General features: G+C 40.8%; 1 protein-coding gene across 2 annotated transcripts in view; it reads left to right on the forward strand.

Annotated features, from left to right (window-relative positions):
• The first annotated feature begins 1,133 nt into the window (after nt 1-1,133).
• Nucleotides 1,134-19,351, forward strand: part of TAF1A (TATA-box binding protein associated factor, RNA polymerase I subunit A) — a 39,071-nt gene continuing 20,853 nt past the window's right edge. For both annotated transcript variants that reach the window (XM_047076543.1, XM_047076542.1), the window contains exons 1-5: nt 1,134-1,193; nt 2,576-2,708; nt 7,607-7,776; nt 12,641-12,754; nt 18,905-19,103. In XM_047076543.1, coding sequence (XP_046932499.1) covers nt 2,588-2,708; nt 7,607-7,776; nt 12,641-12,754; nt 18,905-19,103 — 604 coding nt within the window. In that variant the 5' untranslated portion in view covers nt 1,134-1,193; nt 2,576-2,587. The remainder of the gene's footprint in view (nt 1,194-2,575; nt 2,709-7,606; nt 7,777-12,640; nt 12,755-18,904; nt 19,104-19,351) is intronic.

Below are 19,351 nucleotides of genomic sequence, written 5' to 3' on the forward strand. Positions count from 1 at the left end.
AATGTGGGGCTTAAGCTCACCACCCCGAGATCAAGAGTTGCATGCTCTACCAGCTGAGGCAGCCAGGCGCCCCTGGAACTTTTCTTGCAAAATCATAGCTACTGCACGGTGCTTATGAGGAAAATTCAGAATCAAGTATTTCTGCCATTTTAAGGAATTCCTATAGAAACCCTTACTACACCCTTTCATCAATTCTACAACATTGATTCTGCTCAGATGGTTTGCTTTCAGGGTACAGAAAACTCAGATTCCTATGCCATTATGTGTGCAGTCTTAAGTATGAACAAAATGGATGTAATGACTTTAAAGCTAACTCCTTGTAACTTTTCCTCCGTAGTCCTAGTTCTGTTCTCTGAAGCTTTGAAAAAATGGTCTGACCTTCTTTCACAGACCAACCTTCCCAGTTGTGGAGATACATACTGTGTTCCCATGGGTCTCTGCCTCTCCAGGGTCATCTTACCCAGAACTCCTCAACTTTCCCTCATTTACATTTAATCATCTTACTTTTTGTCCCTCTTTCGTGTAAGTTTGTCAATGCTCCTCATGAAAAGTGGCCCCCAGATGGGTCCCCAGAGTCCTCTCAGCCGAGAGGGAAAAAGATATTCTTTGCTCAAATTTGGGGGAGGGTGCCAAATGACTTAAATTCAAAGATAAAACTTTAAAAGAAGAGAAAAAAAGATGTCAAGGGAGCAATTGAGAGGTTATGCACATTTATCTTGGCCAGGACCACTAACCACGCCTCTGAGGTTTGCGCAGTGCGCCCTTGGGCCAAGAAAAAATTCAATTAATTTAAAGATTATAGTACAGTGAATTACTCTGGTAATGTTGCATTCTGCTTTTTCTATTGCTCACCTCAACCAGCCACCATCCCCTCGTCCCACTCTCCAGTTGCACTTAAAGTCTCCCATTTTCCAACTGGAACAGAGTAAGACACAAACGAAAAGCCAACTCGGTGGGAGGACAGCTGCGCGCGGACACTTCCGGGGTTGAGCGGCGGAGGGAGACGCCTCCGCCACAGAAGGAGGAGTTAGGGGCGGAGCCGCGTCTGCGTGCCATCTGAGCGCGCGGCGGAGTTTGCGCATGCTCACACGAAGCAGGCGCTAGCTCCGCTTCCGGTGGGGGGTTCGCTCGTGCAGTTCACGAGTAGCAGCCGGCTGCGTTTAGTGCTGCGGGGAAGAGTCGGCTTCAGGCGGGTAAGTGTCCCGTCTTTTGTCCATCAATCATGGCAAGCATTCAAAGTAGAACCTGAAGGGCTGTGCTAGGACTAACCCATGTTCTGCTGCTACTTTCTCCTGATGTTCTGAAACCTTTATTTCTGAGCACAAGGCGAAAGGGGCGGAGAAGCTGTGGGTACCGTGGCAACTGCATGGCAACAACTTAGTTTTTTAGAATTTGGAGAAATTGGGAGAGCTGCTTCTGTAAGGGCTCGTTAAAGTACGTGTGCGTCGGATGCAAATTTCGATGTTATGTCAGTCCCAGGCGCCTAAACCACAGAATTTTATTTTAAAAGATGTACTCTGGCTGTAATGTTGGAGTAGCAGGATTTGAGGTGGGGTAACTAGTTGGAAAGCTAATTCAGTGATCAAGACACAGTCTGAAGATGTCCTGTCCTGAACTGGGGTAGTGGTGTAGGATTGCGGACAAGAGGGAAAATTGGAGAAATTCCAGCCGTTAGTATCAGCTGGACCAAAGAATCGATTGGATGTGGGGAATGAGGGACAGGAGCCCTGAGCATCTTGAGGATTAAGTCCATTCTTCGCTTGGCATATGGCCGTCTTTCTAGATTCGTTTCCCTCCATCAGTTCAGTCTTCTGACCCCGTCCTCCACGCAGACCCAAGACTCTGTGCCAAGTAGTTTGATGCTCTAGTTCTGGAATATTGTCCTCACCTTTTTATGATGTTGGGTCAGTTTATATAATTTCATTACGCCCCTCAGTTTTTTTTCCAACATGAAAATGAAATAAAATAATAGTCCTCTCAGGATTTTTATAAGGATTAAGGGAGATAGTTTATATGCTTGGTATATAGAGAAGGATCAATATATGGTAATTACTAATACTGTTATGTACTTGCATCGTTTTATTATTATGTGTCATTTTGCTATATCTTCCTCTAGACTTGAGTTGGGTGTTTTTTGTTTTTGTGGGTTTTTTTTTTTTTTTTTTGAAATTAGGAGCAGTATCTTATCTATCTTTGTATGTTCTTGTAATATAGTAGTAAAGATTAAAAAATTTTTTTTGAATGGATCATTTATTTGGGCTGTTGTTGACATAATTAAATTTATTTCTTACTTTATAGGAGCTACCTGGGGGGTGCCAGGGTGGCTCAGTCGGTTGAGTGTCCAACTCTTTGATTTCAGCTAAGGCCTTGACCTCAGGGTCGTGAATTCAAGCCCCACATTGGGTTTAGAGCCTGCTCAAAAAATAAATAAGTTAATAAATAAAACGCAGGAGCTACCTGGTAGAATGAATTTTGCTGATCAAATATTATCTATTAGATAAAAAGGTAGCAGTTTTTTTTATATAACTAAGAAGGCCGGGAAATGAGATGTACAGATGGTAACTGATATTCTCAGTTTGGAACAGGTATGAGTGATTTCAGTGAAGAATTGATAAGGTCCAAGACAGAGGATGACCAGGAGGAATCATGTGTATTGTCTGGTACAGGAATGTATTTTCCTTGGCTCCAAAAGCATATAGACACTGTGGGTAAGTAAAATAACATCTAGCCATTTTAACTTTAATGCAAGGAGATGGTAAGATTCAGTATGGACACAAAATTAATAAGTAAGTTCAGTTGCAAGATGTGCCTCTATTCGGGTTTTGAGGCCGTAAGCAAAATGATCATTTAAAACAGAGATCCCGGGGCGCCTGGGTGGCGCAGTCGGTTAAGCGTCCGACTTCAGCCAGGTCACGATCTCGCGGTCCGTGGGTTCGAGCCCCGCGTCGGGCTCTGGGCTGATGGCTCAGAGCCTGGAGCCTGTTTCCGATTCTGTGTCTCCCTCTGTCTCTGCCCCTCCCCCGTTCATGCTCTGTCTCTCTCTGTCCCAAAAATAAATAAAAAAACATTGAAAAAAAAAATTAAAAAAAAAAATAAAACAGAGATCCCTTTCCTACTTCTCCTTTGAACTAATAACATAACAGATAATCTGTATTATGGTAGATTCCTTTTTTCCCCCCCAGTAATGCTTATTAGTCACTTATAAGCCTGGCATTGGCTAAATATTGGGATACATAGATGAATAATATATGGTCACTGGCAGTGAGGAGTACATATGTAGGAAGTGTTTTTAAGAAATTTCTGTTGTTTTGCATTGAAATTATTCCTAATATAATTGATCTATAATAGGTTCCAAAAAAAGAACTTTTCTCTCTATAAATATAAGCAAATGTTTCTGTGGAGTATATTCCCTGTAAGAATATATAAAAGAAGCAGTTATGTGTGTATTATTGACCTGTTGGATGGTGTACTTCTGGGAATATATCAGAACTGGCACTTAGTACCCTCAAAACATCTCTCATAGACTAGCCATCTTTCCCCTTGACTGAGATTCTTTGGCTCCTAGAATTTGCTCCCGTTTCTTTATCTTTTAGTTTTAATATTATCTCATTTAGTTATCTCAGTAGATTAATCCTCAGTAAATCCATTTGCTGGGCGTTTTAGAGTTGAGGGAAATGAATCTTGAAGAAGTTAAACTCTAGATGTTGGTATCAGGAGTTAAACCAGGTCTATCTGATCTCAAAGCTTATACTTTTGATAACCGAAATATAATTTTATTAATGAGGTATTATATGTAAAGTGCTTAGTGCAGAGCCTCATACATAGTGAATGTTGGAAAAAATAATAGTTTCTTTCCTCTCTTCTCATTTTAATTTTGCTAATGACCTTACATGGTTTAAGCTAGCTTTGAATGGTTGGTACTTAAGAGTGAATGCTACTTCCCCGCCTGATAGGGAACTAGTAATCTCAAGTTCCTGCTGGTTAAGATATACTTGGGCAAGTTTTTGTCATCAGGGTTCTATAGAGAACTGGAGTCAGTCTGAAAGCAGACAGGTTTAACACCAGAATTTACATGCTTAGAAATGTTTTAGAAGTTATGAATAGCCTGTTAAACCCAAAATACTTTATGCCTGCAGTGAACAATAGTTTCAGGTAATATTGACATTGTAGTGATAAATGACCATACTAGGAAAACGAAATTGCCCAACAATTATTAATTTTTTTATTCTAGTAAATATCTATTGGCGTTCTGAAGGGTATGCCCTTTAGAATAAAAACTTTGAAGGCAGAGGCCAATCTGAATTAAAACTATACATTACACAACACCTGGCTGGCTGTTGGTGAAGTGTGCAACTCTTGCTCTCAGGGTTGTAGGTTCGAGCCCCACGCTGGGTGTAGAGATTACTTAAAAATAAAATTTTAGAAAACAAACAAAAAAACTGTGTCGAGTACCTAGAGTAGTACTTGGCACAAAATAGTGCTCAAAAAATATTTGTTGACCGACAAGTTTCCAGATTCTTTCAAGGGCAGTAGAGATAGGCTGATGGTGCTGGTTCTCTATTGTAGCTCATTTCATGTCAAAATTTCTTTTCCTAGGCAGTTATTTTTGAAAGTGTATCAGCAACAAATAGGATGATCTTTTGCTCGTAAAAGAATGAAATGAGAGGTATTCCTGAGGTAACTAGGCTGAATTGCAAGACAGAAGGGGAATTTTCCAAGAATTTAAGGACAGTAGTCTAAAGTCCCGACTTCCAGGCTGAGTAGTGAAAACTTGAGGGGTTGGCCTGAGGTCAGTCCTCCTTTAGGTAAATAAATGAGGTTTTAGTGAAGAGGTGTTTTGTCAGTTTCCCGGACCAGCTGCTGCTTGGATCTTGCCAAATGCAGCTTCTTATTCAGAGAGCTGGGTGGGGCATTCTGTTAAGTTCCCTGGTGATGCTAAGGCTTTTGTTTCCAGGACCACACTGAATAGCAAGCAGTAGGATCTCCACGAGATTTGTAAGTATTTTTAAAAAGTTTGAGAAACCCTAGTGTAGAGCCATTGTGTTGAAACCTGTTTTGTTTGAGTACCCTTTTTTTTTCTTTTCAATTATGTACTGCCTTGCATGGTTTTAAAGTGTCATCTAAAAAGTGTGTTTATTGTAAGCTGAATAGTTGCAAAAGATCTAATTTCCAACATATTTTGGCATTTTTAAATGAAATTAAGTTTACTACTTTTACAAATATATCCAGTGGAATCTAAGCAGCATAGGAATGTGATGCCTTTCACCATCCATTTAAAAATATTTATGAAAAAAAAATTTTTTTAATGTTTATTTTTGAGAAAGCACAAGCTAGGGAGGGGCAGAGAGAGGGGGACAGAGGATCCCCTCTGAGCTGTGCACTGACAGCAGCAAGCCTGACGTGGGGTTTGAACTCCGGAACTGTGAGATCATGGCCTGAGCCAAAGTCAGACACTCCACCAACTGAGCCACCCTGGCACCCTGAAAAAGATTTTAATTGATGAAGATTTTATACTGTTTGTTTTCCTTTCATACTTTTGTTTTTACAATAAAACTGTGTATCTACATTTAATTATTTTTTGTTAATATCCTATAGGACTTTAGGTACTAAGATTTTGTCTGAGACATCATAATTTATGGTTTTACAAAACTGATGCTAACAACATAAGTATTAAAAGTTGTGTTAAAATTTAGGGGCACCTGGATGGCTCAGTTGGTTAAGCGTCCTATTTCGGCTCAGGTCATGATCTCACGGTTCGTGGGTTCGAGCCCCGCATTGGGTTCTGTGCTGACAGCTCAGAGCCTGGAGCCTGCTTCAGATTCTGTGTCTTCCTTTCTCTCTGCTCCTCCCCTGCTCATGTGCTGTCTCTGTCTCTCTCAAAACTAAATAAACATTAAAAAAAAAACTTAAAAAGTTGTGTTAAAATTTAATTAAAAGTAAATTTTTATGACTTCTTTATTTCTTTTTTTTTTTTAAATGTTTATTTTTCACAGAGAGAAAGAGAGAGAGAGACAGAGCATGAGTTGGGGAGGGGCAGAGAGAGAGGAAGACACAGAGTCCGAAGCAGGCTCCAGGCTCTGAGCTGTCAGCACAGAGCCCGACACAGGGCTCGAACTCACAAACCGTGAGATCATGACCTGAGCTGAAGTCGGTCGCTCAACCGACTGAGCCACCCAGGTGCCCCATGACTTCTTTATTTCAATAAAATAAATAAGGTTATCACTTTTTTCCAATGATTTGATATATCCGTGAAAGAGTAGCATGTATTTCTGGAATGAGAAAAAATTTAGCTTCAGTTCTATTTTGTTTTCATTGACGTAATTCTGAGGAACCTTAGTTACATGAGTAAGTAGATGGCATTGGATAGAGTGTAATTGTAGCAATGTATCAGGTCTTTGAATTCTTGAATTACTCATGACAAAATTGCGTAGTGATCTGTTATAAAGAATTCTTAAGTCCTTCCACGCTTTTGATAAGCAAAGACTTGGAAATCACCTGACTTGCCAAAGGGTTTGTTAGAGTCAGTCACTGTCCCAATAGTTACACCTACATTTTCACCTTCAGGTAATATATATTGATTTTGATTGTGAAGCCTTGACTGTAGCATGGTTCTCTAGGAGATTAATTTTAGGCACGAGTGAGTATGTGAGGAAGTTGAAGATCTGCAAGTCAATTGCTCTGAAACTGTCTTTGCCCAGTACCTGTAAGTCTCTCTGTATTCCCAGGGGTCAGGGTACCCCGCGGGAGGACCACTGACCTAGCGGGGTCCTATGGTGGTGTGGGAAGGAAAGAGGAGGTGTCAATATGGCACCTGTTACTCCTAAAATGGGGTTGTGGGGTGCCTGGGTGGCTCAGTCGATTAAGCTCTGACTTCAGCTCAGGTCGTGATCTCACGGTGTGTGGGTTTGAGCGTCGCATTGGGTTCTATGCTGACAGCTTCTTGGAGCCTGGAGCCTGCTTGGGATTCTGTGTCTCTCTCTGTCTGCCTCTGCCCCACTCACACGTGCATGTGCTAGCTCGCTCGCTCTCTCCCTCTCTCTCCCTCTCTCTCTCTCCAAGATAAACATTAAAACACAGTTGTAACTAAGCCCAGATGTTCTTAAGGTGAGGATTCTCGATCCTTTAGAGATATAGACGCTAATGTCTTCAGCTGTTAAATCTCATTGGTGTTTAATGTCATTGAGTTACTGGAACTCGGTCCTTGAATAATGAAAGCCCACCTCTTAGAGTTTTCAGAATACTGGTAGTTAATACAGGACATGCTTGTCTAGGATAACCCTAATGATTTTTACCCATTCTAAATACTTGGGACTTGCTTTTGGGGCCCAGATTGGTGCAAAATGAAAGGATGATTGGATCTGATCTGGAAGCTCTGGTACCCCGGTAGCCCATGAACATCAAGTCAGGCTTTTCTTTTCCATTTGCTGAGACTAGTAAAAATAGCGTGCGAGAGTTTGTTTCAAGGGAAGCTAGCTTTAATATTAGGGCCGGGCTGGGTTGAGTAATAATTACTGTTCTGCTTGTTAAAATTTCTGCTTATCAGAAAGGACTTTTTTAAAACTTGAATTGGGATCCCTGTGGGTAAAGACTTCTTTTTAATCTGTAGAAACTGGAGGAAAAAAGGAGAAGGATTTTGCTCAGACAACCAGTGCTTGTTTGAATCGTATCCAAGAAGCTTTGCTGAAGCACCAGTGGCCACAAGCTGCAGGGTACATGCACAGTTACTTCCAGATCCTGGAAGATTCCGACAGCCACAAGAGGCAGGCTGCACCCGAGGTAAGTGAAGTGTGAGCCTGTGGGAGGAGATTACAGCTACCCGAGAGCGTTTCTGCCCCTCGAGCGCCACCCAGAATAGCTTTTGCAAGGATCGCAAATTGATTTTTCTAAAAGCTACTGAAAGTGGTTTTGGGTGGAGAATTTATACTGGGACGTTTTTTCTTGCACATCTTTTTACTTGTTAGGATTTTATTTTATCTCTTAAGTTTATTTATGTATTTTGAGAGGAGAGAGAGAGAGTTGGGGAGGAGCAGAGAGAGAATCCCAAGCAGGCTCCGTACTGTTAGTGCAAAGCCCAACTCGGGGGTCAAACTCACGAACCGTGAGATCATGACCCGAGCCGAAGTCGGACGCTTAACCTACTGAGCCACCCAGGAAGGGCTACTTATTAGGATTTTAAAGGAAACTAAAAATATTTTGAACTCTGAATTCTCAGATTCCCCACTATTCCTTCCTTCCTTCTAGTAATTCTCCCTCCTTTCCATGTGTTGTTATTTTTCCCTCTCCATAGGATGTTTCCTATCATCATACCAACGTGTTGTTTCTTGCGTCTTAAAATCATCTCTTGATGCCTATTTTCTCCACAGATGTGTGCCATTTTTCCACTTCCGCTTTCAGCCAAACTTCTTGAAAGGTTGTGCATACTTGTTCTCTCCAAACCTTCTCCAGTTAGGCCCCTCTGCCCACCAGCATCACTGTTTCTACCAAGTTGCTTTGTCAGGGTCAGCAGTGATCTCCAGGTTGCTAAATCTGGTGCCCAGTTCTCAGCGCTCGAGTAACTTGACCTGTCAGCAGTATTGAAGACAGTAGATCGCTGCCTCCTGTGTTGTGATAAGCTTTCTTCATCTGGCTTCCAGGACACTGTTTCTCACTTTTCTCTCTTGCCTCACTGGCCTTCCTCAGCCTCCTGTGATTGCTCGTCTGCTCCCTGGCCTTTTGACTTGGGAGTTCCCCAGAACTCAGTCCTTAGTCCTCTTCTTAGATGGCCTTAAATCTGGTCTGTATGCCGGATGATTCCCAGTTGTGTATCTGCGGCCCTGACATCTCTCCAAGCCCACGTTCCTCTGTCCGGCTGTCTGTTCCGCATCAGCGCTCGGGTGTCTAACAGTCGTATCACACCAGCGTACCTAAAGTGGACCTTCTGATCTTCACCATCAAACCTAATTTTCCTCATCTCAGATGATGGTTTTTTAAGTATCTAATCGTTGGGGCCCGACTCTGAAGTTCCCTTTCTTTCATACCCCATATCCTATCGGCTCTCCTTCAGAATTCGGTCTGAATACTTCTCGCCAGCTGTGTGACTGCACGTCAACCCAAACCACTGTCATCTCCCGTAGATGACTGCTTGCCCTCCAGCACCCCCTTGTCTCTTTTCAGCATAGCGAGCGACCAGGGTTATCCTTTTTAAAAAATAGTCTTATAAATAAACCACCATACAGTTCCCACATTTAAATGGTACAATTCAATGTTTTTCCATATATTTGCAGAGATATGCAGCCATTACCACAATCTAAATTTTGAACGTTTTCCTCCCCCCCGCCCCCCAAAAAAAGAATACACTCACAGTCACTCTCTGCCCTGTCCCTCCTTCCCCCACTCTCCAGCCGCTGGCAACCACTAATCTACTTTCCGTTTCCGGACATTTCAGAGAAGTGGATTTTATAATATAAGGTCTTTGTGCATGACTTCTTTCACTGAATGTGTTTTCACATTTATTCTTGTTGCAGTTTTTATTAGTACTTCTTTCCTTTGTATTAGAAGGTGACATTCCATCCTGTTCTGTGTGTCCCTTCGTCTGTTGTTAGACCTGGGCGTTATTTGCACTTTTTAGTTATTATGAGTAATGCTGCTATGAACATTCACGTTTTTGTTAGGGATGTTTGTGGAAATCTCTCTTGGGTATGTACCAAGGAACGGAGTGCTGGGTCATACAGTAACTGTGTTTGGCCTCTTGAGGAACTACCAGACTGTTTTCCAAAGTACCTGCACCATTTTACATCACCACCAGTAATCTATGAGGTTCCAATTTCTCTGCATCCTTGCCAGGTTTTGTTATTGTCTTTCTTTTTTTTTTTTTTTAAATTTTTTTTTTTCAACATTTATTTATTTTTGGGACAGAGAGAGACAGAGCATGAACGGGGGAGGGGCAGAGAGAGAGGGAGACACAGAATCGGAAACAGGCTCCAGGCTCCGAGCCATCAGCCCAGAGCCTGACGCGGGGCTTGAACTCACGGACCGCGAGATCGTGACCTGGCTGAAGTCGGACGCTTAACCGACTGCGCCACCCAGGCGCCCCTTGTCTTTCTGATTGTAGCTGCGTTAGTGGTTGTGAGGTGGTAGCCTGTTGTGGTTTTGATTTGTATTTCCCTAGTGACTAATGATGCAGCATGATCTTTTTAATTTTTTTTTTTAATGTTTATTTTTGAGAGAGAGAGAGAGAGAGGGAGTGAGTGGGAGGGAGAGGGGCAGAGAGTGACAGAGACACAGAATCTGAAGCAGGCTCCAGGCTCTGAGCTGTCAGCACAGAGCCCGACGCGGGGCTCGAATCCACGAACTGCAAGATCATGACCTGAGCTAAAGTCAGACGCTTAACCGACTGAGGCCCCCGGGCGCCCTTGCAGCATGATCCTTTTAAAACACAGGATCGATCATGTCACTTCTCTACTAAACTCTGTAATGGCTTCCCGTTTCACTCAGTAAAAGCCAAAGTCCTAATGATTGCCTGCAAGTTCTGTATGATCTGCTCATTCCCTTTCCCCCTTGACCTTTCTGATCTCATTTCCTATTACTCAAATACTGTTTTTTTTTCTTCTTCCAGCCTCCCTAATCTCCTGGTTCTTGCTTGAACAGACCATGTGCACTTTTGCCTGATTGCCTTTGCTGTACCTATTCCTTTTACTTGAAAAGGTCCTTCTTCAGATATCACTATAGCTGTCAAGTCTCATTTTCAGTGAGTCCTACCGTGACTGTTTAAAATGCAACTCCATACCACCCCCTCCACTTTCCAGCTGTCACTCCTGACCCCCTTAATGTGCTCCATTCTTCTCCCACCATACTTGCCGATTTAATTCTGTTTCTGGGTTATTGTCTGTCTCTCTACAATAGAATGTAAATTTCCTGAGCAGAGGGATCTAGAACAAGGCCTGGCATATACTTTTTTTTTTTTTTTTTTTTTTTTTTAAAAATTTTTTTCAACGTTTATTTATTTTTGGGACAGAGAGAGACAGAGCATGAATGGGGGAGGGGCAGAGAGAGAGGGAGACATAGAATCGGAAACAGGCTCCAGGCTCTGAGCCATCAGCCCAGAGCCTGACGCGGGGCTCGAACTCACGGACCGCGAGATCGTGACCTGGCTGAAGTCGGACGCTTAACCGACTGCGCCACCCAGGCGCCCCTGGCATATACTTTTAAATTTGTTCAGTAAAATATAGTTTATCCATAAATAACTTCATATGAAGCTCTCAAATAGCTCTTACTAATATAGTAACCATCGCATCGGGTAGATATTTAATAAAGCCCAAAAAAATCTGAGAGAAAAAAACCTATTGGTTGAAAATTTAGTTTATGGACAAAGCTATGTTCATCTATAAAACATTGGACAAGTTATAGGTTCTTTTTGTCAAGAATTTGTATTATAAGATGAAGGATTTGAATCAGTGGTTTCCAGACACTCGCCTGCTTCTTTTTGAATTATCTAGGGCTTTTGTTGAGAATACAGATTCCTGTGCTCTACCCTATACTGATCAGACTCTGAATCCCTAGAATATTTATTTTTAAAAGGTGTCCCAGGTAATTCTTATACACAACTAGGTCTAAGAACAACTGTTACAGTCTACAAATTTTCTATAAGCTCCAAAATACAATTTGGTTTTTCTACAAAGGAAATCTTAATTTCTCTTTCTGAGTTGGAAAGGTGAGTATTAGGATTATACCAAACAACCAATATGTATATTCACAGAACTGATTTAAAATTCTCTTAAATTTATTTTAAGATCAGTAATGAAATAGGGGTGCCTGGGTGGCTCAGTTGGTTAACCATCTGGCTTCGGCTCAGGTCATGATCTCATGGTTGGTGAGTTCAAGCCCCGCATCAGGCTCTGTGCTGACAGCTCAGAGCCTGGAGCCTGCTTTGGATTCTGTGTCTCTGTCTCTCTCTGCCCCTACTTCCTCCATACACTTTCTCTCTCTCTCTCTCTCTCTCTCTTTCTTTCTCTCTTTCTCTCTCAAAAACAAATATTAAAAAAAATTTTTTTTTAATCAGTAATGAAATATTTTAATTGGGTAAGAGAAATAGAGATTTACTCCAAGAAGCGCTCCAGGTTCTGTTACCAAAGTTTTTGGTGCTCTGGGGAGAAAATAATACTTCATTAAAATTTGACTGTAGCTGATGAAAAATTTTAAGTTGGAGTTCTAAATATAGATTAAATGTAGTCAGTAGTTGTAGAGCTTTATAGATCTCAGGAAACATCTAGTTCATTGCCCTCGTATTGCAGATGAGACCAAGAATTGTGAAAAGGCCAGGGTTAACAGAAACTAAGTTTTCTGACTTTAACGTTCTTGCCCCTATGCCAATTAGAAATTCTGTTTTCAATATGGATCTGAGCTGCGCACCTTCTTTAGACTACTAACTTTAAAATGGCACTATTACAGCCATCTGGTATTTTTATTTAATGGATGGAAAAACTTTATCGCATGAGATATAATTAGTTTTACTGGGTGAAATGAAGTATAGTAAAATGTTGATAGTAGTGGTATCTAGGAAAACGAATTATAGGTTCTAAGCAGAAAAAAAGATAGGGTCCTTAGGCAGAAATTGGTTAAGGGAAGGATTTTACATTTTTATTAGTAATTTCTGTTTTGACAGATTATTTGGAAGCTCGGAAGTGAAATTCTATTTTATCATCCCAAAAGCAACATGGAGACTTTCAATACCTTTGCTGACAGAATGAAAAACATGGGTGTCATGAATTACTTAAAGGTGAGAGAATGCAGGCTTTGTGAATTGACATTGACAGTGCTCATTCTTTTTTTTTTTTTTTTATATAAATTTTTTTTTTTTTTTAAACGTTTATTTATTTTTGGGACAGAGAGAGACAGAGCATGAACGGGGGAGGGGCAGAGAGAGAGGGAGACACAGAATCGGAAACAGGCTCTAGGCTCTGAGCCATCAGACCATAGCCTGACGCGGGGCTCGAACTCACGGACCGCGAGATCGTGACCTGGCTGAAGTCGGACGCTTAACCGACTGCGCCACCCAGGCGCCCCTGACAGTGCTCATTCTTAAAAAAATCTTCTCAGTGATGAGGTAGGTAATGATGTAAAAGGCATGGAAAAAGGGCAAGAGGATAAATACAAGAGCCTGAAAGGAAGTAGTACTGTGAAAACCATTTATTCCTCCATTTCCTGCTGCCTGCCTTGTTCTCTGAGGCAAAATACCTTGTCTTTGTTTATCTCCGGCTGCTAGGACCAGTCCTTAAGAGATGGCACTTATGCCTTATTATGACGTTGGACCAAATTCTAACCTCTTTGCTTAATTCATTTGGGTTCTCTAGGAATTCATGCTCTTAGAAAAAGGAAGCGGCTAAAACAAATTGGGAATTTGAATATGTCAAAGTGGTTCCCCCCCCCCCAGCTTTATTAAGGTATAATCGACCTATAACATTGGGTGAGTCTAAGGCATACGGTGTGATAATTCGGTACACGTGTATATTGGGAAATGTTTACAGCGTAAGGTTAGTTAACGCATCCTTCCCCTCACATTGCCACCTTGTTGTTGCTGTGGTGAGAACATTAAAGTTCTACTCCCATAGCAACTTTCAAGTATACAATCCAGTGTTATTAATTATAGTTACCATACTCTACATTAGATCCCTGGAACTTACTCATCTTACAACGCCAAGTTTCTACCCTTTGACCTACATCTCTCATTTCCTTCACCCCCTCGACCACCATTCCACTCTCTGTTTCTGTGAGTGCAGTGTTTTTAGATTCCACATGTAGATGGTGAGATCATACAATATTTGTCTTTCTCTGACTGACTTCACTTAGCATAATGACCTCAGGGTCCATCCACATTACCCAAAATGACAGGATTTCCTTTTTTGTTATCAAGTAATATTCCATTGTGTATATGTGTGTGTAGATACATACGACATTTTCTTTATGTGTTCATCTATTAGATGGGCACTTAGGTTGTTTTCATGTCTTGGGTATTGTGAATAATGTTGCAATGAATATGGAAGTACAGATATCTCTTTAAGATAGTGATTTCATTTCCTTTGGATATGTACCCAGAAGTGGGATTGCTGAATGATATGTAGTTCTACTTTTAGTGTTCTGAGAAGCCTGCACACTGTTTTCTGTAGTGGCTGTATTAATTTATATTCTCACCAACTGTGTGTGAGGGTTCCATTTTCTCCACATCTTAGCCAGCATTTGGTATCTCCTGTTTTGATAATAGCCATTCTGATAGATGTGAGATGATATCTCATTCTGGTTTCGATTTGCATTTCCCTAATGGCTAGTGATGTCAAATAACCTTTTTATGTGCTTGTTGGCCAATAATATGTCTTTGGAGAAATGTCCGTTCAAGTTCTCTGCTCATTCTTTTTTGTTTTTAAATTTATATCCAAATTAGCATATAGTGCAACAATGATTTCAGGAGTAGCTGCCTTAGTGCCCCTTGCCCATTTAGCCCATCCCCCTCCCACAACCCCTCCTGTAACCCTCAGTTTGTTCTCCATATTTATGAGTCTCTTCTGTTTTGTCCCGCTCCCTGTTTTTATATTATTTTTGTCCCCTTCCCTTACATTCATCTGTTTTGTCTCTTAAAGTCCACATATGAGTGAAGTCATATGATTTTTGTCTTTCTCTGACTAATTTTACTTAGCATAATACCCTCCACTTCCATCCACGTAGTTGCAGATGGCAAGATTTCATTCTTTTTGATTGTCAAGTAATACTCCATTTAGGTATATACCACATCTTTTTTATCCATTCATCCATCGATGGACATTTGGGCTCTTTCCATACTTTGGCTATTGTTGATAGTGCTGCTATAAGCGTTGGGGTGCATGTGTCCCTTCAAAACAGCACACCTGTATCCCTTGGATAAATACCTAGTAGTGTAATTGCTGGGTCTTAGGGTAGTTCTATTTTTAACTTTTTGAGGAACCTCCATACTGTTTTCCAGAGTGGCTGCACCAGTTTGCATTCCCACTCTACAAATTCTTTTTATTGGATTTTTTAAAAAAGATGTTCTTTTATTTTTTAAGTTCTATTTATTTAAGTTATCTCTACACCCAACGTGGGGCTCAAACTCGACCCCGAGATCAAGAGACGCAAGCCAGGCACTGCTGGGCTTTTTGCTATGGAACTGTCTGAGTTCCTCATTTATTTTGGATATTAACCCGGTCAGATATATGACTTGTAGATGTTTTCTCCCATTCCATAGCATTTTCATTTTGTTGATGGTTGCTCTTGCTGTCCAGAAGCAGTTTAGGTGAATATAGTCCTACTTGTTCATTTTTGCTTTTGTTGCTTGTGCTTTTGGTGACAAAACTCATTGCCAAGACCAGTGTCAAGGACCTTTTTTTCTTACGTTTTCTTCTTGGAGTTTTATCGTTTCGTGTCTGAGTAGTTAAGTCTTTAATTCATTTTGAGTTAGTTTTGGTAAGTAGTAGAAAATAGAGGATGAATTTCATTATTTTGAGAGTATCTAATTTTGCCAGTAGCATTTATTGAAGAGACTGTCTTTTCTCTATTTATTGAGTATTCTTGGCTTCCTTGTCAAAAACTGGTTGATTATATATGTGTGGCTTTATTTCTGGGCTATTGATTCTGTTCATTGGTCTATGTGCCTGTTTTATGCAGGCACCGCGTGCTTTAATGACTGTAGCTTTATAATGTAGTTGAGTCAGGAAGTGTGATGCCCCAGCATTGTTCATTCTCAGGATTGCTTTGGCTATTTGGGGTCTTTTGTGACTCCATACAGATTTTAGGATTGTTTTTTCTACTTTTGTGAAAAATGACCCTGGAATTTTGATAGGATTACATTGAATTTATAGATGGCTCTGACTCTTAAATGTAGAGAACAAACAGAGGGTTGCTGGATAGGTTGTGGGAGGGGGGATGGGCTAAATGGGTAAGGGGCTTAAGGAATCTACTCCTGAAATCATTGTTGCACCATGTGGTAACTTGGATGTAAATTATAAAAAATAAATAAATTATAGAATGTGCAGGGAAAAAAATACAGATGGCTGTGGGTAGTATGGACATTTTAGCATATTAACTCTCCGATCCATTCATAAAAATGTTTTAATGGTCCTAATGTGTAGGCAGAGCTCCCTTTCTAGATTTTTTTTTATTAAAGCCTCATCCAAAAACATTGAGTCTCATCCAGAAACATTGTGATGTTTCCAAAATGGTAGACACTTCCCTGTCTGTGGTATACATTTAACTAAAAGAGTACTTTTTCAATAAAGTTTTAAAATGCTTTGCTTTTTAATTTTTTTCAGTATCTCTAAAGTTCTTGAAACACAGCCATACCCATTCATTTCATTGCCACAGCTGCTTTTAGTGTGACAAATGACAGCATTGAGTAGTTGTGACAGACCATATGGCCTGCAAAACCTAAAATATTTACTCTGTGGTTCTTTTTTTGTTTTGTTTTTACTTTTTCTATTTTCCAATTTTTCTATGGTGGTAAAATATATAGACCGTGAAATGTTATTTTAACCATTTTAAGTGTACAATTCAATAGCATTAATGACATTCACAGGGTTGCACAGCCATCGCCAGTGGTTTACATTTTTCATCATCCCAAACATGAACTCTATGCCCACTAAGGAATTACTGCCCATTCTCTCTTCCCAGCCCCTGGTAGCCTCTAATATGTTTGCTGTTCTATGGATTTACACATTCTGGATTTTTTTTAATGTTTATTTATTTATTTTGAGAGAGTGCACGCCCGTGCACCACTGGGGGAGGGACAGAGAGAGTCCTGAGCAGGCTCTGTACTGTCAGTGGCAGAGCCCTACGGGGGACTTGATCCCACTTGATTGTGACCTGAGCTGAAAGTGAGAACCGAATGCTTAACTGACTGAGCCACCAGACACCCTGATCTATTCTAGGTATTTTACATAAGTGGAATCAAACAGTATTGGTTCTTTTGGGTCTAGCTTATTTCACTTAACATCGTGTTTTCAAGACTTATTTATGTTCTGGCAAGCATTAGAACTTTTTATGGCTTTTTATGGCTCATTAGCATTCTATCGTATGTACCTATCACATTTTGTTCACACATTCATCCGTTGTTGGTGGTGAACATTGGTGTACAAGTATCTCTTCGAGTTCCTGTTTTGAATTCCTTTCGGTATATACCTAGGAGTAGAATTGCTGGGTCACGTTTTATACGTATAAAATGTATGTAAATCTGTATGTAAGCAAATATAAAATATACAAAGATACAAGTCTACGTTTAACTTTGCACCATTTTACATTCTCACTGCTTTCTTATTTTGAAGAAAGATTTCTCCCAGTTTAGGATTCTTTTCTTAATTAGAAAAAATTTCCAGAGTTTCTCCTTACGTGCCAGGTGCTCTCTTGCGATCTTATTCTCTGGTAGCCCAGGTATGCTACGGGTGGAATTTAAACAGAAGCAGCTTATGGTTCTGCTTGAGGAAGAACTTTCCAGCTGAACGGTTGGAAAAAGAAATGGCCTGTCTTGGTGTGTGCTCCCCTCTCTTCTTTCAGGAAAACACTGGTTAGCCATTTGATTGGGGAGGGAAGGTTGAATTTTAACTAAATTATTGGTTGGGTTCTTTTAAGCCCATAGAATCTATTCAGTTTAAGTAAAGAAACCTGAAAGGAACCGTATTTCACACTCCAGAGTCCGAGGGTGATAATTAAGATAGGCAGTAAAACATTTCCTGTAAAACACTTTCTGCTATTTTCCAGATAATGTGCTAGACATAGTCCTTGCAGTAGAGGGAGACGGGCATGTATGTGGAATCAGTTATGGGTACCAGAGTAGAAACGCAAGATACAGTGAGAAGACGAAGGAGGGAATGGTCAGCTCTGGAATCAGAGAGGGCTGGGATTAAGTGCACAGGGGAGTCACGGAAAGAAGCGATGCTTCAGCTGAGGCTGAGAAAACAAGTGGGTGTTCACTGGGCAGATCAGAGGAAAAGCTGGGCGGGCAAGGCAGGGATTGATGAGAATTTGATAGCCCTGCATCCAGTGCTTCAGTTACTCTAAAAATCACTTGGGTAGAAGCCAGGGGAAGTCGGCTGGGTCCTCTGTGCCATCCCCAGGGAGCTTAGTTTTTCTTCTGTAGGCAGTGGGAGCCATTGAAGGTTTCACACAAATGAGTAACAAGATGGGGTTTCTTTGGCAGCCCCATGGAAGGCAGATTTTAGAGGGACAAGATCAGAGAGACCAGTTGAGAAATTACTGAAGTAGTTTGTGACGAAGGCCTTGAACTCTGACTCTACTCACATGACTAACTGTACTTCCCGTTGTTCCCCTCTTTAATATCCTCCCTACTTGTGATGCTCATTCTTTGTGTAGTTGTTCTTCTTGCTTCTATGGCACGCATTCACTTTTCCATTTGAACCAATGACATTCTTCAGTAGTCCTTTTTAAGATGTTTTCTCTGAGCTTCTATGACATCTATAAAATAATGTATTGATCACCTGCTGTGGACCAAACTAGGCAGTAGGTGGGATGCAGGTATTATCTCATTTAATCTTTATAGCATCCTTCTGAAGGGTTAATAATAATTGTTCCATATAACAGGTAAGACTCCGGCCAAGTAACATAGTCAGGTTTACGTAGTTTTAAGTAGCATCTGAGCCAGGACTATCTGTCTTGAAAGCGTCTGTTTCACTAAATGACACTGCCTTCTTTTTGTGAGTTTACCTAATTTAGCTTCCATTTGCATAATGTTAATTGTTTCATGTATCTTTCCTCTTTGCTAAATTGACATTTTTGATGACAGAAACAATATTGTTACATCACCTGTGTACTACCAAGGATTTAGCCCCAGCATATATATTTACTGAAGTTTTGGATGAACGGATATCTAATGACCTGTTTGTCAGTGGGCTTTTTCTTTTTATTGTTGCAGATCTCCTTACAACATGCATTATACCTTCTGCATCATGGAATGCTTGAGGATGCAAACAGAAATCTCAGTCGTGCAGAGACATGGAGATACGGTGAAAAGTCATCGTCCCAGGAAGTGTTAATCAACCTTATTCAGGCCTATAAAGGGCTTTTGCAGTATTATACTTGGTCTAAAAAGAAGATGGAATTGTCTAATCTTGGTGAGCGAAGATGAGTGTACTTTTTATGGCTGTGAGACCGAATCAGAGGGACAGACAGGATCTTTTTTTTTTCCTTTAAGTTTATTTATTTTGAAAGAGAGACAGTGCACGTGAGCGAGCACACAAGTGGGGGAGGGGCAGAGAGAAGCAGAGACAGAATCCCAAGCAGGTTCTGCGGCACCAGTGCAGAGCCGATGTGGCAGTTGAACTCACGAACCATGAAATCATGACCTGAGCCAAGATCAAGA

The sequence above is a fragment of the Lynx rufus genome, unplaced genomic scaffold (assembly GCF_022079265.1).
Source record: "Lynx rufus isolate CCGP_SWC_20201006 ecotype Redwood Valley unplaced genomic scaffold, mLynRuf1.p SCAF_15, whole genome shotgun sequence".
In the NCBI taxonomy this organism is placed as follows: Eukaryota; Metazoa; Chordata; class Mammalia; order Carnivora; family Felidae; genus Lynx; species Lynx rufus.